The 22,125-nt window shown below is 42.2% G+C and overlaps 1 protein-coding gene across 4 annotated transcripts in view; it reads right to left on the bottom strand.

The window, feature by feature from the left end:
- PDE9A (phosphodiesterase 9A) overlaps positions 1-20,470 on the bottom strand; it is a 68,707-nt gene extending 48,237 nt beyond the window's left edge. For 2 of the 4 annotated variants that reach the window (XR_013838507.1, XM_079974642.1), the window contains exons 1-4: positions 19,814-20,470; positions 7,386-7,456; positions 1,421-1,498; positions 349-392 (exon numbers count right to left, since the gene is read on the bottom strand). Coding sequence is in view for 3 of the 4 variants with exons in the window: in XM_079974642.1 (XP_079830768.1) it covers positions 349-392; positions 1,421-1,498; positions 7,386-7,456; positions 19,814-19,882 (262 nt within the window). In the remaining variant the exon portion in view is untranslated. The remainder of the gene's footprint in view (positions 1-348; positions 393-1,420; positions 1,499-7,385; positions 7,457-19,813) is intronic. The other 2 variants (XM_079974643.1, XM_079974644.1) reach the window with 2 other exon arrangements.
- Between the last annotated feature and the right edge of the window lie 1,655 nt (positions 20,471-22,125).

Raw genomic sequence — 22,125 nt, 5'->3', positions numbered from 1 at the left:
AGTTCATTCCATGGGTACCTGCTGTAAAATTTAAACACTGGCAACCAGATTTTGTGTTTATCTGTGTGCCAGTTCTGAGGGCCTTTCCCACCACAGTACTAAAGAGCTTTAGAAGTTATAGCAGATTTATGGGCTGATACTATGAAAACATAGCTCCCACAGCGAAAATACGATGAACAGAGCTAAAACCAAGGAGATTTAAGTGAAGTCTTCTGTTGATTTAAAGGCACCTAAAATATTCTGGATTAAATCCTGTGTAGGTGAAATATTATTCAACAGTCCGTTCAAATATGGATTTACAAACTTGAGAAACATGCCAGAGTTGATTTCGGACAAAATAAAGTTTACCTGTTTGTTGCCCAGTGGTCACAGGTATTACTTTGTATGGCGTTCTGCAAGAGACAAAAGGGAAGTTAAAGCCTGCATTTTCAAATGATGCATGAAACATAGGAAGAAGGGCTGCTCGTAGAATTGGTTATGCTCAAAATTTAATTAGGGAAAAGAACATACATTTCACAAAGACCTTCCCGCTTGAGTGTCACAGGCTCTTGGCTGTGTTCAAGCAGTGTCGACAACACATGCAGCCACACAAACATGAATTGATCACTGCAGCACATTCCCTGTTTGAGCACAAGGAATAGACTGGGAAGAAAATGGTGAATAAAACTTGCAGCATAAGCAACTGCAGTGGGGCAGGGGGCGGGGGAAGTAACACGACCAGAGCAGATCATAAGAAGCCTGGGAAAATTATGAAGAGCTTTGGGAAAAGAAGAGCCTTGGGCTATGCATTAATGAGTACACACCTCCAAAAATGTCTGTGTGCAGAATAATGTTATGGTTTGCTTCTCTTAGTAGAAGGAGGATTAGGAAATGTGAGTCTCCAGAGGAAACTGTTTTTTTGCAGCATTTTGTTCCACAGATATATGCTCTAATAATCCAGTCTAATCTAACCACACATGCTGTAATCATGCATATAATTTTAAGGGGGAAAATAAATAAAGGAACCTTAGAGCTGCATTAGTTTTAGGTCACTTACAGATAAATTGTTAACAACAAATGAGCATTTGTCCTGATTTGGTTGCACAGACTTTGTGGGGAGGTGAGATGGTATTGGCACTTGGTTGAGCATTCATTTTGATTTGTTAGCAGTGAGGTTACACAGCGTGGTATCAAGCAATTTTTATCCCACATTTTCCAGTGTATTTCCAGTGTAATCACTTTCCTTATTGCATGTGACTGTTGCTATTTTGGGACAAGATTCGATCTGGGGGGAAACTCTTAGTAAATGTTTGCTGTCTTCCACTGCATATTCTCTATGCCTTACATACAAAAATAAAATAAAATAATAAAATAAAATACAACTGATAAGTAATACCATTATTCTTCTGGACTTGCTTTGGTTATAGGAAAACATACATACCTTTCCGAGTTTGCTGGCATGGTAGGATCAATGGATACCATACAGTCATCTACTGTGAAAAGTGAAATTGTTGTATTCCTGGAAGACAATGTTTAAAGCTATGTTTATTTAACCACTCCCTTGTGCCACCTCGTCCACTTAATTGCAAGTTACTATCTTTGTTTTGACAAGTCAAAGCAAATGTTGCAACCTTGGAGAAAGAAAGAAAATGGCTAAGATTATTTAAGAGAAGAACAAAAACTAGTTTGGGAGTGCCCAACTGAAGCTACGCCCTACAGGCCTCATCTACATAAACAAGAATCCTGACCATTCAAGAGTTCTTGATTGTGTGGAAGAGGCATATGCATGTACAGGCAGTCCCTCATTTAAGCACATTCAATATGTGCAACAAACCTGGAAGTGACCCAGAAATGTCATAAAGACATCACTGAAATGTCACTAAAAGGGGGCTGGGGCGGAACGGGCTTTTTAAATGGGTTTCAATCATACGCGATTTCACCAAAGTGTGTGGTGCCTTGGAATGCAACTCCTGCATAAACTGGGGGCTACCTGTACACCTAGATGCATATAGCCTGCCTTCTGAACTAGCACTGAATGCATGGCTGCTGGGAGTGTGGCTACTCCAAATGTGGCACATGGCTTGTGGACGTGTTCTTATTACCACTTCCTGCAGTTGTTGACTGTATCATAGTTCATCTGTATGCTTCTAGTGACATAGATGGAAATGAGAAGGTAGAATTAATATGTAGTGAGCAAATATATATATCCAATGAGATAGTCCGGTTCATTACATGGAGCATCCCTGCTGTAAAATTCTGAAACGGGCATGTGCTGTCTCTTTGATACTTGTCATAAGCAGCGATACCTTTTGCATTGTTTTGTTACTCTGAGCTCTCTCTCTCTTATGATACAAGAAGTGGTGAAAGAGGAAATGCAGGTGACTTGTATCTTTTTTCACATTTCCCTGTAATGTGCAATGAGTAAGCTTGAAGCTTTTCCTTTCCTTGCTTCCTATAACAGACAGAAGAGGCCTTCTCAGAGGGATAGGCAACTAAGGGTTAAAGTGGTCTCGGGTCACCCCAGCTGACCTCAAAGAGAGCTCCAATCCTGACCCTCACTTATTATGAAACTTAGCTGCTTTCTCCTATGCACATTCCTATTGGTAATAAACAAGGACAAAGGTTTCTTCAGCTTCTTTCAGTTTCACTGCCTCTGCATTGGCTGTTCATGTGTAAGCCTGCTTCTAAGAGGCAAAACTTCATTTCTTATAAAAAATCTATACCACCAAGGTCAGACATTACTGCATTTGTTTTAGTATGGATAATTTCCCAGTCCCTGCTAGCACCTTTTCTAGCACATTCCAGAATGCTTCATCATGATGCATTTATTTACAAAATGCCAAAGGTATGTCTGACATTGCAGGTGAGCCCTGATCCCTGTCTGACATGTGAATACAAGAGAAGGAAGCAGAAAAATGAAAGCTGGCTCCTTGAGATTATTTGCTTCTCTATTTTCACACGGCATGAGTTTCTTCCACCAGACTCTCAGTGTTTTGCCACTTGGATCTCTACGGGCTTTAATGTTCTGGATAGAGAGATACTGTGATTTGGAACAGATTCCACTTGCCTTATATAGTGGCTTTCATGTAGGGAGGGTGTTATGGGATGCTAGTCAGATCTCTTTCACATTTAAAACAATAGATTGAGCATCTGTGCATTTGGGAATTGATGACACTATGACTATTTTCTCTGGCACTTGCAGGGTCTCCAGAGAGGAGTGTATTTGAGCATATGCTGAGCATCTTCCTCTTGCTACATCCAGCCCATGCATATCTAGGCCAGGGGGTCAAATATTCCTCACAATTGCCAGGCAGGTAAATCCTGGCATCTCCGAGTTGACAAACTGAAATAAAAGCGTTGAATCCATGTTTGTGAGAAAAATGAATTTCTTCCCAAAAGGCTTAGATGGCTAACTAAAACCTCTAAGGCAACATAGCACAGGTTGGTGATGTGCTTTGACCTATATTGATGGAAGCAGAGAGCAGGCACACACAGCAGCAACAGTGAGGAACGTTGACTTGATTGCACTGCAGACTTGCAAAGCTTTATACTAGGCTCTACTTATTAATGCAAGGGCAATTTATGACGGGTTAACATGGGTGACTGTGAACAGCACGTCTTAAGACAGGGCCGGCTGTACCATGAGGCAGAGCGAGACAGCTAATTCTGAGAGGTGGAAAGTGGCTAGAAAGGTGTGCCACATTGTCTGGCCTGCAGCCTTAGTATGGCCAATGCACCAAAGAAGCGATCCGAGGTGACCTGCCTCAGGTGGCATGCTCCACAGGGGGTGGGAGATCCTGGCTTGGCCTCGCCGGCAGCTTGATTCAGCAGAAAGCCAATGCCAGGGGAAGCAACAGCAACGCCTCATGGAACAGTCCCTTTTCACCATGTCTCGGACACTCGCCAAAAAGCAGACATTCCTGCAGAGTGGCTGCACTGCCTTTCCTCCTTCCTCAGCGGTGGTACATCTTACCTCAGGCACCAAAAGTTCTCTGGCCGGCCCTACCTTAAGGACATTAGAAGAGCACTGATAATGTAGTCACCTGCTTGATTCTGTAACAACATTATTAGTCATTTAGAAAACCGTACGTTACTTATTAACATTTAACATAATGTTTATCAATGAGTCTTTAAGATAAAGTATGACGCATTTCTAACTGGATGATCCAACCCTCAAAAGGTTCCATCAGTGCAAGTTCTGTTGAAATGAACAGTAGCAGATGGTGTGGGAGAGGCTGAATTGCTCACCCTTCAGCTTTTTCGCTGCTCCACACCAGGGTGGAAATAGGGAGGAATGGGATGGTTCTGTCAACCTTGTCACCTCCTTGTTATCCCCAGCTCTTGATATCCAGCAGTAATTCGGCTGGGGAGTAAGCAGTGCAGCCCTACTGTGCCATCTGTTATTGCTTGTGCCACTCTAAATACAGGGATGTAAGCCACATAAGCCAGCATTGCTGTCCAAACAGAATGATGGTGGCACAGGCCAGATCAGCAACCCTATGGGAGTTTTCCACATCTAAAGGAAGTCTATGGCAGACTCCTGTTGATGTCAGTAGTGATGGATGGCACTGTATTCCATGTCTGTGCACATTGTTGAGAAGATGGTGAGATGTTTGAGAGCCAACAGAAGTAAGAGAACTATGTGATGCTGCTATGTCCTTGATATCCAAAATAAGGTCCAGGCTTAGTTCTCATTTCAGAAGATGAAAATGATGTTCCTGCTCTCAGAGAGGGAAATTTTTTGCCTCACCCCTGCTTTTGTGCTTGAGAGAGAGATTCAAATTTATTTACTTATTTCACAACTTTTATATAACACTTGATTATAATAAAATCTCAATGTTGGTTTCTCTCAAGGGGAGTAGGTAGACACATGAGCAGGAACAAGACGGGCCAGACAGGGCCAGCACAGCCATTAGGTGGGTTGCGGCCACTGCCTCAGATGGTGGAAGCCCACAAGGTGTCACCCATTTGCCCCACCTTCTCTGCCACCGGTGGTGAAGCGGCACTGAAAACATGTGAGATCTTGTGGAATATGAGAGATCTTGTCAGTGTTTGTAAAAAGCAAAAAAGAAGGAAAAGATTCTGACCTCCTTTTGTCTCCTCAGCCTGGTCCTCGGACCCTTGTCTGCATAAAAGAGTCCACGAGAATATCCTTGCAGAGTTTTATTCTTAAAAGTCTTTGTGCAAAACACGACTGAACAACTATACACACCAGCACCAATCAACCAACCAACCAACCAACCCAAACACTAGCCTCAGCAAAAACTAACATTTCTCACTTATATATACAACTTGGTGCAGACCGCTGAGTCATGCTGACCCAGCTTTATTCGCATTAAAGAAACAGCGGCCATTTTAGCCGTGACAGATCTTGCATGTTTTTAGTGAGATCTCATGAGAAATTAGCACTATCTCACCCCAAATCAGCGCTTATGCCACTGCCACTTCTCCACCAGTGGTGGAGCAGGCAGGGATGAATGAAATGGAGGAACCTGTAACAGCCGGGAGATGAGAGTTATGAGGCAGGAGAAGCTGCAGGACTGGATAGTGAAGAAGAGGGAGAGAGAGATCAGGCTGGCATAGAGTCAAGGACTTCCACATCTCCTCTTCCTGCCCCCACCTCTTCTGCTCCACTTTCTCCCAGGACTGGGTTGTTGTTGTTTTTAGATGCTTGAGTATTATTGGTGATAACTTGTAGGCTTTTTTGGTTGGATATTGAGGAGCAGAAAAGCAGCATATAAATGTGGCATTGTTCTAATTTTAAAGTTATTCCAAACCATGATACCAGAAGCTCAGATAGAATGCATATTACTGAATATGAAAGTTACAAACATGTCTAAGATCCAGAGTCAAGAGTTGCTTCTAGGATGTCAGTGTTTTGTGGGAGGGATTGCATCGCATTCTGGAAATGTAGATTTGTGCATAAACACGAATTAAAGCACTCTGGTACAACAGAGCCACTTAACTCCCCACCCAACTTTCTGTGGTTACAAAAGTGAGAGGCAAATGTACTAAAAAGTGTGGGATAGACAACTGATTAGTGGGAAGACATATAACCCCCATAAAAGCAAATCAGAACAAATGCTCCATAAAGGTCAAACATTGCATAATCTCCATGTAAACTTTGTGCAGGCAAACAGGGTGAATGCTCAGTTAACAGGTCATCTGGAGGAGCTCAAGGAAGCTATAAAAGGCAGGAAGGGCTCCTTTGAAAAGCATCCATAACAGCACCCAAGTGGTGGAGCTGTCACTCCCGTCAGGTACATTTGACTCCTTACCTCCTTTCCTTTCAATCATGCAGTAAAGGTGCTTCTGTTTTGCTTCTGGTTATTTGAAGTTATTTGTATATTCATGTAACATTTTGTAAGAGGATGGTATATGGTATATGGGATGTGGGTGGCGCTGTGGTCTAAACCACTGAGCCTAGGGCTTGCCGTTCGGAAGGTTGGCGGTTTGAATCCCCGCAACAGGGTGAGCTCCCATTGCTCGGTCCCAGCTCCTGCCAACCTAGCAGTTTGAAAGCATGTCAAAGTGCAAGTAGATAAATAGGTACCGCTCTGGTGGGAAGGTAAACGGTGTTTCCGTGTGCTGCTCTGGTTCGCCAGAAGCAGCTTAGTCATGCTGGCCACATGACCCGGAAAAACTGTCTGCGGACAAACGTCGTCTCCCTTGGCCAGTAAAGCGAGATGAGCGCCGCAACCCCAGAGTCGTTTGCGACTGGTCTTAACTGTCAGGGGTCCTTTACCTTTACCTTTAAGAGGATGGTATAAAAATGTTTTTATATAAATATAAATAAATGAATGTATTGGATTGCTGTATATTATATACTTGATTGTTTTATTCTGTTTTATCTTTCATGTTTGTGCTTGTAGACAATAGCAATGACAAATTTGATCTCTTTATCATATTTTCAGCATTTAGATGAACTTCTCTTCCTGCTTTTTGGCATCATGCTATTATCCCAATGGCATTTGCTCAGAGCTCTATCGGGAGTTTGGTCTCCTTGGAGTTTTAAGCAGGTACGTTGTTCTACTCAATTAGTTTTTATGTTGTGCTATTTGCGGTTTTTACTTAGATGTTTTTTGCTTGTGGGAACTATTTTTTAGACCAGGAGAAGATTTTTTAGACCAGGAGAAGATTTAGACCAAGGAGAAGATTACAGTGTTTTCAAATGAAACAAACAAAGCAAATATGTTTACATTATATTTTCCATGCTGTAATTTCATTGTGAGATTCCTATTTTCTTCATTATTATGAAAAGGCAATAGCTAGCATGATAGCCAACCAATTCACACTCATAGTAGTCCTCAGAATACTCATGCTCAGTTGGGGTCACTCTAAGCCCTTTGGAAAAGTAACACAAGTAGCATTCATAAAAAATAGAACTGCATTGGAAAAATATTTACCTTGGTAAACCAGTTGCAATACAGAAGAGTTCCATGATATCTCTTGAGTTACAGTATTTACTGAAGGCCACCTTCCAAAGGAAATAGAAGCAGTTAAGAGAAAATGAAGAAAGAGAATTTCCAAAGGCAATCTTATTCTATACCCTGTAGATAAAGCATTAATTTACCTAACATTTTTTCATTTATTTGATTTTTCATAAGACTGAATATAATATGGTTCCTATTCTTTACTCTTGCAAGCCTTTTAAGTTCTTTTATATGGTTATGTCTGAGAGGAGAAGAAGTAAATATAGGGCAGTTTGATAATCCAAGCCAAACTTTAGAAATAACATTAATAGGAGAGTAAAGTTGCTTAAATTGTATCTGAGCCCCACCAACTTGAATTGCATAATTTGCATGTGCACACACACACACATTCACAGGTTGGACACAGTAAACTGCTAGAGGACACAGAAACAATCTGTAATTTTTGCAAGTTGGTTTTATCTATGCAATAAATAAACAAAATCATTTTATTTCATATAGGCTCACAAAAAAGCACCAGTGACATACATGGCAGTGTTTTTGTGATACAGATTAGCACCACCAGAGATATCAGGCCACTAACTCAGTCCTTTTGTTCCCAGAAGATTTGAAGCCTATGTGTAAGTGAAGCCATGCTGAAGAGGGAAATTGCATGAAAGAATGTGTAGGATCAGTCAATCCTGAGGCAGAAGTGTTTAGCCTGAGAGAAGGAGACGGATGGATCAGTCCAATGACCCTTCCATTCCAACATATTGTTCTCATGGTAGCCAACCAGATGCCTAGGAGAAGCCGACAAGCAAGACCTGAGTGGAACAGAGATCTCCCCTCATGTGATTCTTGGGAACTGGCAGTCAGAGGCTTAGTTGAGAAGATCACCAATATAAAACTAGTTAAGCTTCTGAGGTAAAAAAAAGTTGAGGGTTGTATGTGCTGTCAAGAAACAGCAGTGCTGCTACAGCTGCTATGAAAAGGGAAGTACCAAAGTCTTGAAGGGGGTTAAGCAGTGCTATTTTTCTAGAAAAAAAGTGCCAGAACTCACCATGAACACGTCCCTGTTTGTCTTATAATGGCAATGGCGTCTACCTGACAGGTGCCAGAACTCACTTGAGATGTTCCGGAACTGAGTTCTGGTAAGTTCCCCCTGAAAAAAAGCCCTGGGTTTAACATTATAATATTTCTGTACTGGATCGGGCCTCAAAAGTGTGTGGAGTGGGTGGGTGGTGAGGAAGGTGAGTCACTGAGAAGTTCAGGAGAGAACATTATAATTAAAAATCAGTTTTTCTGACAGACATTTGCTCTGGAGCTTTTGTGACAGTCCAGTCCCCATTTTAGGCAGAATTTGCTATCCAGAGGCACTAAGCAGAGAAGGCTTAAAAATACAAAAACATTTCCCTTCCTGTCTCCTCAGGCCTCTCAAAATGCCTTACCATTCTCTGTAATTTTTTTCTCCCATTCTTCTTTCACCCTCAATTTGTAACTTATTCCTCCTTCCCCCAAAACAAACCATTCCTCCTCCCAGGTCCTTTTACATTCTTTTCTTTCTCCTTCCTGCAATAGCTTTCGCCTCTTATCCCCTTTTCCATTCCAAGTTTAATTATCATTAATATAATATTATAATTTAATATTAAACTTTTATCTCATGTTCCAATTTCCTTCAGCAATCTCCTCTCACCCTTCCCCCTCAGAGGAGAAACACTGGATAAACTTGTTAAGAAGCTAAACGAGAACAATAGTAGTGACATCTTGTGCCTGCCTGAACACATTCCTTTCATTCCCATTAAAACATTTCTGATGTAAAAATAAATAAATAAATAAATAAAAGCTCACACGGGCTTTATTCAGGACAGCCCATCTCTCAGGGGCATATCTTTCTCAACAGAAGGTGGTTTTTAAAAAGCAAAACCCCATTTTGAACAAATGGGCTGTTCTGGTTGTTACAGAGGCAGGTTTTTGATATTCCTATCTAGTTACAGTCATAGAAATAAATGTTTTATTTTTCTTTAAATAACTCAAATACAAATCTTCCTGCAATCATAGAAGGAAACATCCCAGCAGACAGTGGTCTGAGGGACTGACAGAGCAAATGAATAGACAGACCAAATGTTACCAATCTGCTAATGGCTGATGGATGCAATAAATTGGGATCTGATGTTATTGCTGTTGAACTTAGAATGAACTTCTGAAATGTGCTGGGCCACTGAGCCTTGAAATCAATTACCATTGAACAGAATTAATGCAATATAAGTGGGATATGGTAATATAATTGGGAACAAATGAAAGTCAGATAGTTATCCTGGTTAATTAAGACCAAAACTGGAGGACATAATAAACTTAGCATCTGTTTTTCTTTCCCCAAGCATTCAGAGGCGAGAGCTAAGCCAAATCAAGGCATGTAATAAATATATGTGATGCTACAGTGCAGTTTAATTAAAGTTCATTTGCCTTCTCCTACCCTGGGGTTTTGCAAATGGCCCAGGTAAGCAGCATGATTCATAAAGCAATTTGATACGCATCTCAGGATATGAACTGCAGAATTATTATTTTTATTAAATAATAGCAATATGCTGTAAAGGGGCCGTTATATTCCCAAAAAGGTAGCACCCACCTGGAAAGGTTGCTGTGCTACTTTCAGTACATAGCTGACCCCAAAGAAAAATAAAGCCTTGCAACTGCTTTTCAAAATGAGCATCTACACTGCAGACTGGTCTAGGAAGTGTGAACCACAATCAGAGGTGGACTTGGGTAATTTTTCATAATATGGTGCCCTAAGCAGATGAAGTTATCAAGTGACCATTGGGAGGGGCACACAACTGGACACACACCCTGTGTCATTCAGCTGGGCTCTGCCCAATTCTCTAGTGTTTGCAATTAAGTGTAGGCATCTAATGAGCTGCCCCTACAAGCATAAGTGCTCCATACAACCAAGACCCATTAGCACAGTCATCCTTGTCAGATGTCTACAACTCAGTGCATTGGGGCAGGACTAATCCAGACGGGCAACACTGGAAACTGGGCAGGTGACACGGATCTTTTCTTCTCCCTGTTCAGTGTAGACCCACTTTATATGTATAGGTCCCAATGTACCGTATTTTTCGCTCTATAGGAAGCACCTGACCATAGGACGCACCTTATTTTAGAGGGGGAGAACAAAGGGAAAAAAATTCTCCTCCTCTCTGCTCAGCGCCCCTTCAGCGAAGCGGTAGGAGAAACGAAGCCCCTTCCATTTCTCCTCCCGCTTCGCTGAAGGGGTGCTGTGCAGCTCTCCCTCTCTGCTGAAGCCGGGAGAGTCTTGCTCTCCCGGCTTCAGCAAAAGGAACGCGAAGCGTTTGGAGTGCAGCGTGAGGTCCTGCTGCGCTCCAAAGGCTTCAGATGGCTATCCCTGAAGCCTGGAGAGCGAGAGGGGTCGGTGCGCACCGACCCCTCTCGCTCTTCAGGCTTCAGCGAAAGCAACGCGTAGCCTCCAAAGCGCGGAGGGAGCGCTCCCTCTGCGCTTCAGAGGCTTCGCGTTGCTATTGATGAAGCAAAGAAGCCTGCATTCGCTCCATAGGACGCACACACATTTCCCTTTAGTTTTTGGAGGGGGAAAAGTGCGTCCTATAGAGTGAAAATTACGGTAGTTAAAAAGTTGTACCTTGCCCCTTTCAGAAAGGAATCTCAGAAATCCATCCCACTCCACAGCTTCCTCATGTTTCCTACTTAGAAACAGGATACACAGAACAGCTTTGTCATGCAAAGAGAAGAGAGACTGACATGTCCTTTTGCATTCTGGGTTCACATGCAAGTAAGAAACTCTTACATCTCTGCATCTTACAGCTGCAGACGTGTGGGGGCACTTGTATCTGCAAGTCTGTGTGTGTTCTTGAAGAAATGCTGTCTACATTCCCCTTTTGCATTTGCCTTTCCCATGGCATTTCCCATGGCATGGATTTTTTAAATTATCATTTATACACTCATTGCCTCTTTAAGCTTGCAAATAGGCTGGAAATGGGAAGGGAACGTGCTGCACATCTCCAGGCAACTTAAGAGCATTTTACTGGTTTGGAGAGACAATACATTTCAGTTTTTACTGGTTAAGATTATTCATGTGCCCAGCTTTGGAAACAATGCTTCCATTTTTACTGAGCTACATGTGCCCTAAATTGTGTCGTTACATTCCTTATGTGGTCCCTGATTGTTTGGGATCACTCTAGTCATAAAACTCTAATTAAATGTCACAAAACACAAAACCTGTTTTGCAGATGGAACAACTGATATTTCCATTTCAAACTCTCCAAAACAGTTAATGAAAACTTGTGCGGATTTTGACTGAGATAATACATAATTCTGATCAGAAGTCTAATTCTGAACTTCTACTAAGCCTAGGTCAGGATTTGGACCTGTAGCTTCTGTCTCTGCCCATTTTTAATTTTTAGAAATAGGAACCACTTCTATATTGATAATATATTTTCTGTTTTTCTATCTTTTCTAGAAGGGGGTTTATCTAATTCAAGATATCCAGATTGGAAACTATTGAACAGTATGCCTCTAATAGGTGCTTGACAAGATGAGATGAGCATCATTATCATCACATCCTGCTTCCAAACATTTTTGAGGCATCTGCAGCTACTTGTAGTTGTGATGTTGAGCTACATCAAGTGTTGGCCTGAACTACTTCAGCAATTCAATCACTAGCCAACATGCTACAGTGTAGATAAACTGTATTGAAAAATAATTATTTTGAACTAACATTTTGTCCTTTGCTCATCTCCCCCAGCTACCTCCAGCTGCATTCAATATTTACCATAGCCTTTTGAAATAGCCATGCCGCTATCACTTGTTATTCCTTGAAAACATCAAATTCCTAAAGCATCACATTGTTTAATTCAGTTTTAATCACACCAAAAATATGCCTTTGAAGCAGGGCTGGCTGAATGCACCAGAGGCAAACCACAAAATGACACACACACACCGCCGCCCACCAGGGAAGAATCTACATCAGAAACAGAGGGAAGATTTACATCAGAAACAGAGGCAGAGTGAAGATCAACATTGGCGGATCAAATCAGCCTTACTTGATGGCTGAACTGGGAATCAAAGACCATAGCAAGAGGAAAGGGAGCTTCTTTTAATCATGATAGGTGGGTGCAGAACCCCGGAGGCCAGCCCTCACCATCTCCTCCCTAGGGATGGGAGGAGACTAATGGCACTTCCTATTTGCTGAGAGGATGCTGTGGAGGTGGGATGGGGGGAGGCTGCTGAAGAGGCAGCAGATCTGGCCTCCTAGGAACGCATGGTGGCAGCAGGCAATACTTTCTTTGGAGGCCGGATCTGCAGCCCCTGGGGATTCTGCCACCCGAGGCAGTCACCTCACCTTGCCTCATTGGCAGGCCAGCCCTGCTTTGAAAGAATGCTGCTAGCCTTTTAGAGCCTACTTAAACTCAGTTTATATTTTTTATAGTCAAGTGGTATTTATGAAATAAATAAATTTAGGAATGTATTTATATACTGCTATATCATAAAAAAGTACACGGGTGGTGCTGTGGGTTAAACCACTGTGCCACTTGGGCTTGCCTATTGGAAGGCTGGCGGTTCAAATCCCTGCGACGGGATGAGCTCCCGTTGTTCAGTCCCAGCTCCTGCCAACCTAGCAGTTCAAAAGCACGAAGTGCAAGTAGATAAATAGGTACCACTCCGGTGGGAAGGTAAGCGGCATTTCCGTGCGCTGCTCTGGCTTCGCCAGAAGCAGCTTAGTCATGCTGGCCACATGACCCGGAAAAACTGTTTGCAGAAGCAGACAAACGCTGGCTCCCTTGGCCTTTAAAGCTAAGTGAGCGCCGCAACCCCAGAGTCATTCACGACTGGACTTAATAATAATAATAATAATAATAATAATAATAATAATAAATTTTATTTATATCCCGCCCTCCCCAGCCGAAGCCGGGCTCAGGGCGGCTAACAACAATAAAACAGTACAAAAGTACAACACAAACAACACTCTAAAATCATTCATTATAAAATTATAACTGTCAGGGCTACCTTTACCTTTACCTTTATATCATAAAAAATACCAAAGTAGTTTATAAGAAGAATAGGCATATACAATAAAAAAAACACATCAAAATTTAAAAACAGAGGCCACCAACTAACTAACTGTTTCGTAAATATGTTTTCTTAATTGACGGCATAAGCATAATAGTTTTCAGCAGGCTCTTAAAGGTTAAAACAAAAGGCGCCTGCTGAATGGTACCATAGACCCTTTTGCTCTCCCTCTTTGGATAATCACTTAATGAATGCATGTCTGCATTTCTAATTCCACTCCTGGTATTTACATTCTGTTTTGACAAGTGGCTATTGAGGGCTATTTAGCCCACTATTCTCCCGCCTTCCCACCAGTCTTGCTTGCTTACTGGTATTTGTAATGTACCTATTTTGCCCTTCCAATGGCAGAAGGAAGGCAACTCCTCTGCTTATTTGCTTCTAGAGGTTACTATGTTGACCTGCTTTTTTTCTTTTTTAACATCTTATCATGCAGGCTTTCTTCTCTGCCATCTAACCCATACTCCCCTATTTTTGGGGCAGGGGGGAATATTTTTCTCACGCTTTGCACCCCACATTGATAGGAGGTAGATACAATTTGTCTGGTCAACTCTCAAAGATGGATCACTGAAGAGCAGTGGCGTAGCGTGGGTTATCAGCACCCAGGGCAAGGCAAGTAATTTGCGCCCCCTAACCCATGGATTTGCGCCCCCTAACCCGTGGATTTGCGCCCCCTAACCCGTGGATTTCCCTAACCCCCAGACGTTGCGCCCGGTGCGGCCGGCCCCCCCTGCACCCCCCACGCTACGCCACTGCTGAAGAGTCAGTCAATACACCCAGTTACATTCTCATCTTCCACTGTTGGTTCCCAAAAATCTACTTCTTAAATACCTATCCAGAGTTCCCAACACCCCCATTTATTGTTTTTTTAAATGAAGGCTAGCAGTGGGGCCAATAAGCAGGGCCTTCTGATGGAAAAGGGGAACACCCTACTCCTATTAGAATGTCACATTCCCTTTGTAAATACCATATGTAATTTAACAACACCATTTTAATTGGTCCGTGAGTAATGCCAACAGTGCCCTTCAGCTCTCTATATTGGACAAACAGGCCAAACCCTATGCCAAAGGATAAAGACATAAATCTGATAGCAGGAATCACAAGACAAAGAAACCAGTAGGAGAACACTTCAATCTCTCAGGACATTCTATACAAGATCTCAAAGTAGCTGTCTTCTTACAAAAGAATTTCAGAAATAGACTGCAAAGAGAAGTTGCTGAATTGCAACTTATTACCAAACTTAAAACCATGGAGAGACCTGGTCTGAATAGAGACATTGGATTCTTATCTCATTATACATGATAAAGCTATTTTTTAGCCATCTCACCCCTCCTTTTCCCAGTAAGACTAATTGCAGTTGTTAACAGTCTACCACACATATCAGCCAATTACCCATTCCCACCACCCTTCTGAGTAATACCCCTCCCCACCCTCTCACTATATATAAGGGTCTGGTGACTTCTCTTTCAGTGTATCTGAAGAAGTGTGCATGCACACAAAAGCTCATACCAATAACTAACTTAGTTGGTCTCTAAGGTGCTACTGGAAGGATTTTTTTATTTTATTTTCTTTATTTTTTGTTTCCTCTAATTGGATCCATGTATTCATAGGGGTTTTATATATGGTATTACTCATCTGTAGCCCTCTCACATGCTCCGATGCCCATGTCTTTTGTAATGTATGAAGTGCTGTGATTTGCAGTTTGCAGTGAAATCCTTTCAAATATATGGGACAATGGCACAAGAAGGACTTTGCCTCCCTGTGGGGTCAAGTCGAAGGATAGCTTAGAATTCATTTAATGAGCTCCCACCAGCAACCACATTCTTTGGGAGATGAAAGTTCAAGTTATTTTAATTATATCTTTATGCAGGGAGAAAAATAATTTCCAGCATTACCTCTAACTGAACCCTGACTAAATGAGATAGAATCTGCCTCTCCTGACTTCCCAGATTCTGCTCCCCCCCCCAAGCATCATACAGATAGAATTTCACCACTGATAAATGAAACGGATAACATCTAGACAGCAAGTTCTTGTATTAGAATTTCAGGCAGCTGTCTATCTTCCAAGTCCTTCAATAATATAAGTGCTCTTCAGAGAGTAATCTTGGGATAAAGCCAGATGCTTGTGTGTGTTTTCACTCCAAATTATTATTATTTTCTTTTGTGGGGTGGGGAGACAATTTAGAAAGTGTTGCATGAAGGGTTTTCAAAGTATATGACATTTTGTACCTGGTAGGAGGCATAGAATCAAGATTTTGGAATAAGCCGGCAATAAGTTGTTTTAATGCTCCAGGGTCGTTCTTTTTAATTGAATTCAGATACCTCTCTCTGCTCATGATAAGGAGCTGATAGTCACAAAGAAATCACTATAGATACAAAGACCAAACATTAGAGAGGGATTGACATTTTGCTTTTTGGAAGCCTTGTACATATTAGTCAGAAAGAATGATTAAGAAATTTATATGCATCAACATATATTATACATGCTTAGAATGAAGGATGATCCAAGGGCAAAGGACAAGCAACACTTCTGCCCTCACATAGACCTGGCTATGGCTTGCAATGGCCAGATAAAATCAAGCTAACCATTCCAGATTTTTAATTTTTTTAAGAAAAAAATGCCCTTAGGGGACACTATCACGGTCCCCCTACAGTGGTACCTCGGGTTAAGTACTTAATTCGTTCCGGACTATTTCTGGGTTAGCGGAGTCTGTAACCTGAAGCGTATGTAACCCGAAGTACCACCGTATCATGTTTGTGGGATGCTTAAAATGTATTGATGAGGGCAACTAGGGCCAAATCACATGACCAGCATGCTAATAATTGGCTGCTTGTTTCTAGATCCAAAGATGCTTGAGGCAAATGGGCCATCTGAATTGTTTCTCATGAACAGAACCTACAATTTTGCATCTTCTCATCCTGCTTTGGAAGGCAAAATTGCTTCATCTCTCTGTGTATGATCAGAATCTGCCAGATACAGGTACTAATTCAGAGAAAGGCGTGAAAGCATCTCCAGTCCCCAGTTGTCATAGATATAGCATGTTGCCTCTGCAGCCCAGCAAAACAGGAAGAAGCACTGCTGGAAAGGGACCAAGGAGCCAGCAACCTTGGCCATACAAGCAGGCATCTGCCATCTGATCTACCTCATCAAATGCCCAGGGCCTCACAGTTCTTTTCTGAGATGCCAGAGGGACCTCAACAAACCACAGAGCACCAAAAAAGTTTTTGCTCCTTTTGACCAGGGCATAGACTGTTTAAGGACTCCTTCCTTACCAAGGAGGGCTGGAGCTTACCGTAATTCAGATACCATGGTCTGTACCAACATACAGGAAATCAGTTCAATTCTGGCACTTGTTGGAGCAAGTTGTCTACTTTGATCCACAGTTCAGCAAATTCTTTATCCTGATAACCTAGATACTCCTCTTAGCTGTCCTTCACCAGATTTCCTGCTACCACCCAGTTGTTGGTTTCTGCTACCTGCTGCTGTCTGCTTATCTTTGCAGTTCCAGCCTACCCTCAGCGGACCTTATTTGGATTCTGTAGGCCTCAAGCAGACAAGCCAAGACACAAACAGCTGAGACAACACATTAGAATGATCGTTGGTGAAACTGAAGCAGGAAAGAGAAAGTTGATACTGGTGGGAAATAGTAATGCTGTCAAACACCCTTAGCATCTTTCCAAATTATTTCTTCCCTTCATCTGAGAAATGTATTATTTGTGGAGAATCCAGACGATATCTCCTAACAGTGAGAAATTGCATTTCCCCTTCAGTCAAAACCATCCTGCCGAGTTGTTTGGGGGAAATGAAATCTCCCTGCTTACTGCAGATATTGTAATTAATAGGGTTTGTGATTATTAATCAAAATACTTCTGAACTCTCTTTTGGGCCAAAGGGCCCCCGGAGTGACTCACAAGACACCAGAAGAATAAAGGAAAACTTCATTTAAAAACACCCACAAACTGCAAAGCAGCAATCACACAACACTATAGCACCGCAGGAGTAGTGGTTGTGATTAAACCAAACCAAAAGTAAAAGCAAAAATGCTGTCGATGATATGCTAGCATGTCAACGAAGAATAGGCCAACTGGTCTTCCTGGAAAAAGTGAAAGGTCTGTCCCTGCATCTCCACCAACTGAAACTATGATGGTGATGGGTTGAGGACAGGGGGGCTTCTTCTGATGACCACAGTGAGCAGGCAGAATCATGTGGGGGAGCGGGGAAGGAGGTGGTTTCCATTTCCTGGGTACCACAGCCACTTACAGCTTTCAAGGTAATTTCCAACACTTATTGTCCTTGGAAATGGACTGGAAGCCCGTGAAAATCAGAGTCTCATGTTCTGTAGGATGGGCCCTGCTAAAACTCTAGGTGTATTTTGCATCAGCTGAAGTCTCCAACACCTTTTAAGAATGTGGATCACCATGGTTGTGCGAGTGTCCTGTGCTTGGAACCTGTGACATCATAACACCTTATTTGGTATAAACTGCTTGAGAAGTATGCATATGCACTGCATCACTGCCAGGGTTGCTAAAAGTCATTCTTCACTGATTCTCTGCAAATTTAAAAGGTAAGGCATTATTATTAGTATACCTGAAGGAGTGCCTCCACCTCCATTGTTCTGCTCGGACACTGAGGTCCAGCGCCGAGGGCCTTCTGGCCATTCCCTCACTGCGAGAAGCAAAGCTACAGGGAACCAGGCAGAGGGCCTTTTCAGTAGTGGCGCCCACCCTGTGGAACACTCTCCCATCAGATGTCAAAGAGATAAACAACTACCTGACATTCAGAAGATATCTGAAGGCAGCCCTGTTCAGGGAAGTTTTTAATGTGTGACATTTTGATGTATTTTCAGTCTTTGTTGGAAGCCACCCAGAGTGGCTGCGGAAACCCAGCCAGATGGGCGGGGTACAAATAATAAATTATTATTATTAAATTATTATTATTATTCACTTTTTGTTATTTTTGCACGATCCCTTGCCACTAGCACCCTTGCTATTCCCCCTACTCTAGACCCAGCAGCAATGCTTTCTCCTGAGAGCAAAGCTGCCCCCAGCCCATTCTATTACATGGCAAGGGTTCTATAAAACTATAGAAAAGGGCTAGTCTGATGAACAAAGCTATCTCTGGAAAGCCCCCCCGCCCGAGTGGCATAGCTGTAGACCATGGGTAGGCAAACTAAGGCCCGGGGGCTGGATCCAACCCAATCGCCTTCTAAATCTGGCCCGTGGACAGTCCGGGAATCAGAGTGTTTTTACATGAGTAGAACGTGCCCTTTGATTTAAAATGCATCTCTGGGTTATTTGTGGGGCATAGGACTTTGTTCATTCCCCCCCCCAATATAGTTTGGCCCCCCACAAGGTCTGAGGGTAGTGGACCGGCCCCGTGCTGAAAAAGTTTGCTGACCCCTGCTGTAGACTATATTAAGGCAGAATAGAGGAGAAGATGCTTATCCTAAAATTAGTCCTCATGGCTAATTAGATATTCAGAGGAAAGAGGAGAACAATCCATCTGCAATTCCCTCTTTCCATAATGACTTGGAGTATACAGCTAAAAAAATAAGACACTTTGGCTTTTTCAAATCATTGCTTCTTGTAAAGAATTTGGGGTCCGTCGGGCATCTCAGGTAAGGCAGACCATGGACTGTAATTTTGTCCCAGTTCGCTTGCAAATTCAGCTCCTTTGTTAACTTTGACACATTGCTAATGCCACCACAACTAAATCAATATTTGAAGTTATGATAGAAGTTTATTGTTGTGCATGTGCATGTAAACACACATGCGCATACATGAATATGCATACAAGTCACCTTGAGAGTATTAAAGGACATGAAAAGCAGACCTTATTTTTGGAAAGGAACTCAGTATAATTTTAATACACTTTCCTCTGCTCTAAACTACTTAAAACACTCGAATGCTTGGATCTGTGTATTTACATTGTGTATTTACATTGTGAACTGCTGGCACAAGAACTGGTGCTGGATTTCCAAACTCCTCTGTAACTTTGCATTCACATCTCTAGTAGAGCACACAGAAACTGTACGAACAAGTGAGAATACACACAGGCACCCCAAATCTCTGCTATCCTGAAACCGGAAGGGTGCTCTCGGAGTTCTCCTGCCATTTACCATTGTCATTTGCAAAATGAAAGATTGTGAAGAAATGGACTCATTCATATTTCAAGGCTGCTTCACAAAAGAGAGGTGACAGATTTTCAGCTGAATGAGGATGCAATCAAAGCTCACAGCATAGAAAAGGAAAGCAGCAGCAGCTGAGCAGTGATTCCAGTTTAATGCAAATGTGATCCTAGCGACAAAGAAACAATGAGTGAAAAGTACCTTCTGAATTCTTCCCCCGATATCCAAATACACATACTTGGGCCGGTATGTAGATGAGCTGGATCCCATCTTTTTGAAGACTTGCTACCGTCAAGACTTTTCCTGTAGTTCTGCTAGGTTAACTCTACGGCAGGAATCAGGTCCAACCAAGCCAAGCAGAGCCACTACTGCCGGGTGCATTCGTGTCTTTGCTTTACTCCATTCCAGTGTCTCCACCTACAGCAGTCCCTCCTCTTAACATGCATGCATTTCCTTGTGCCTCTCTGCCACCTCCTTTCCGTTTTGTTCATTCCTGTGACTCCAGCAGCAGCCATGGACGGGAGAGAGCCAAGCCCCAGATCCTGTCTCCAAGTGCCCTCTTGATTCCCATAGCAACTCTCTTTGGCTGCAGAAGCCTCTGGGCAATCAGTGTGTGTGATGCTGTACTGCAAAGTAGGCTTTGATTAGCTGCTTTTGACACAGAAGACAAAGCACCACTTAGGATGGGGGAAAATTATCTTCATTTATCCCACAGTTAGCGTCAGTAATTTCCATGCTGAAATTTCAACATCCATCCTTTTAGCAAACCTGTCTAAACATTTTTTTTGAATGTATGACTAGCTCCCAGCTGCATTAGTTGTTGAAATCATAAAGACACAATGTAGCAGGAGCTGGCATTACACTTCCTCCAGTTAAAACAGATTCTTGTATGCATACTTCTGTTAAAATAGTTCTGTGTCCTAAAAGAATTCTGCCTACTGGGAGGAAAGGGGGGCCTGGGCATTAATGACACAGTGATATCTAAGTGTATTATCTTTAATTTCAAGGTTGGAACAAACAGGATAGAATACTCTGTCTCCCCTTCCATTCCAAATTAATTCCAAATGCCATCTGCTGAATGTCACTAATGATCTAGATTACAGTGACTGTGGGCTGCAAGATGCTCAGCTGTAGGGCAAACTGTAGGCTGGTTTTCTTGGCTTCTACATGAACAAGGCAGCACACCCCAGTCAGGCAGGCTTGAAACAAGGGCTTGGGGAATCAGTACATTTATTGACTTGAAGATCTCAAAGTCTAGCTGATGATCCCTATATGCCATACATCTGGAATAGGGCTGCCGTACGCCTGGAATTTCCCAGACATAGCCAGTATTCAGCCCTCATAAACAGCGTTCAGGAGGAAATCGCTGGAATGTTTAGGAAAATCTGGACGTATGGCAGCCCCGTCAGTAGTGTAGATTTCAATGAATTTCATTAGAAATTGCTGAAAAACTTGATTTTTCTTTTTGAGATTTCACAAAAAATGCTCAACAACTTTGGCAAAAAAAAAAAAAAAGCCAACCACTACCACTCAACAACTTATTTGTCCAGATGTTCACTTTTTGAAATATAGCAACCCTACTATATAGTTGACAAACCCTATATAGCAGCCGCCTCCAACTAGGCAGCCTCCAGATCTTTGCGGCTGTAACTCGTATGGTTCCTAACCAGCACAGCCATGCTGGCTGTGGCTGATAGGAGTTGTACAAAACAACTGGAAAACAAGGTTGTAGGATGGCTCCTATTAAACATCTGTTTGATGTTTAAAATATTGATTTCTTAATTTTGGGTTCAAAACATAGGGTCTTATACATGGGGGTGTCTTATACACATAAAAATACAGTAACTGGAAGAGACAGCAGGCTGAAGAAATTAATCCTGAGCCTTCAGAGTAGGTAGCTACTGCACTGAGGGCCTGATCCTGTTAGCCATAAGGGTTGTTTGTCAGAACCATTCATTACTAACAACAACAAACAACCTTGTAACATTCTTCACCCTTGGATTTGTGAACGCGAAGTAAATCTTGAGTAGGGAGTGACAACATCTGGAGAAAGATACCTTGTGCAATGATTTAATGAGGACTATTTTCTCATCTCCCTGTCCCCTTAAATCATTATGTAAAGCATAGCTGATACTTCAGGGAGGCAAAAATTTAATGGCATTCAAAGGGCTGGATTTAGGTTTGATGAGGCCCTAAGCTACTGAAGGTAATGGGGCTCTTTATATGTCCAGCTGTCCTTTGTCAACAACAAATTGTCGCTGTTTTTTGTGTTGAATATATGCTATATGGTAATTTACGGACCTAATAGGTATCTAAAGCCATTTGCACATAACAAAATATATATTTTATCAAAGTAATTGATATAGAAATGTGCAAACCAGTGATATTTTAGGGAGCAGGCTGGCAGGTGGGGCCCATTACTTACAGCATAGGAGCCTACGACACAAAACACTGTTGCTGTATGTAGGTTTTATTTTATTTTATTTTTATTTTATATTTAGGAAATGTACATC

Source organism: Podarcis cretensis (genome assembly GCF_951804945.1).
Source record: "Podarcis cretensis genome assembly, chromosome: 4".
Taxonomy (NCBI): domain Eukaryota; kingdom Metazoa; phylum Chordata; class Lepidosauria; order Squamata; family Lacertidae; genus Podarcis; species Podarcis cretensis.
The sequence above is the reverse complement of the archived record's forward strand: the minus strand, read 5'-3'. Positions and strand labels throughout refer to the sequence as shown.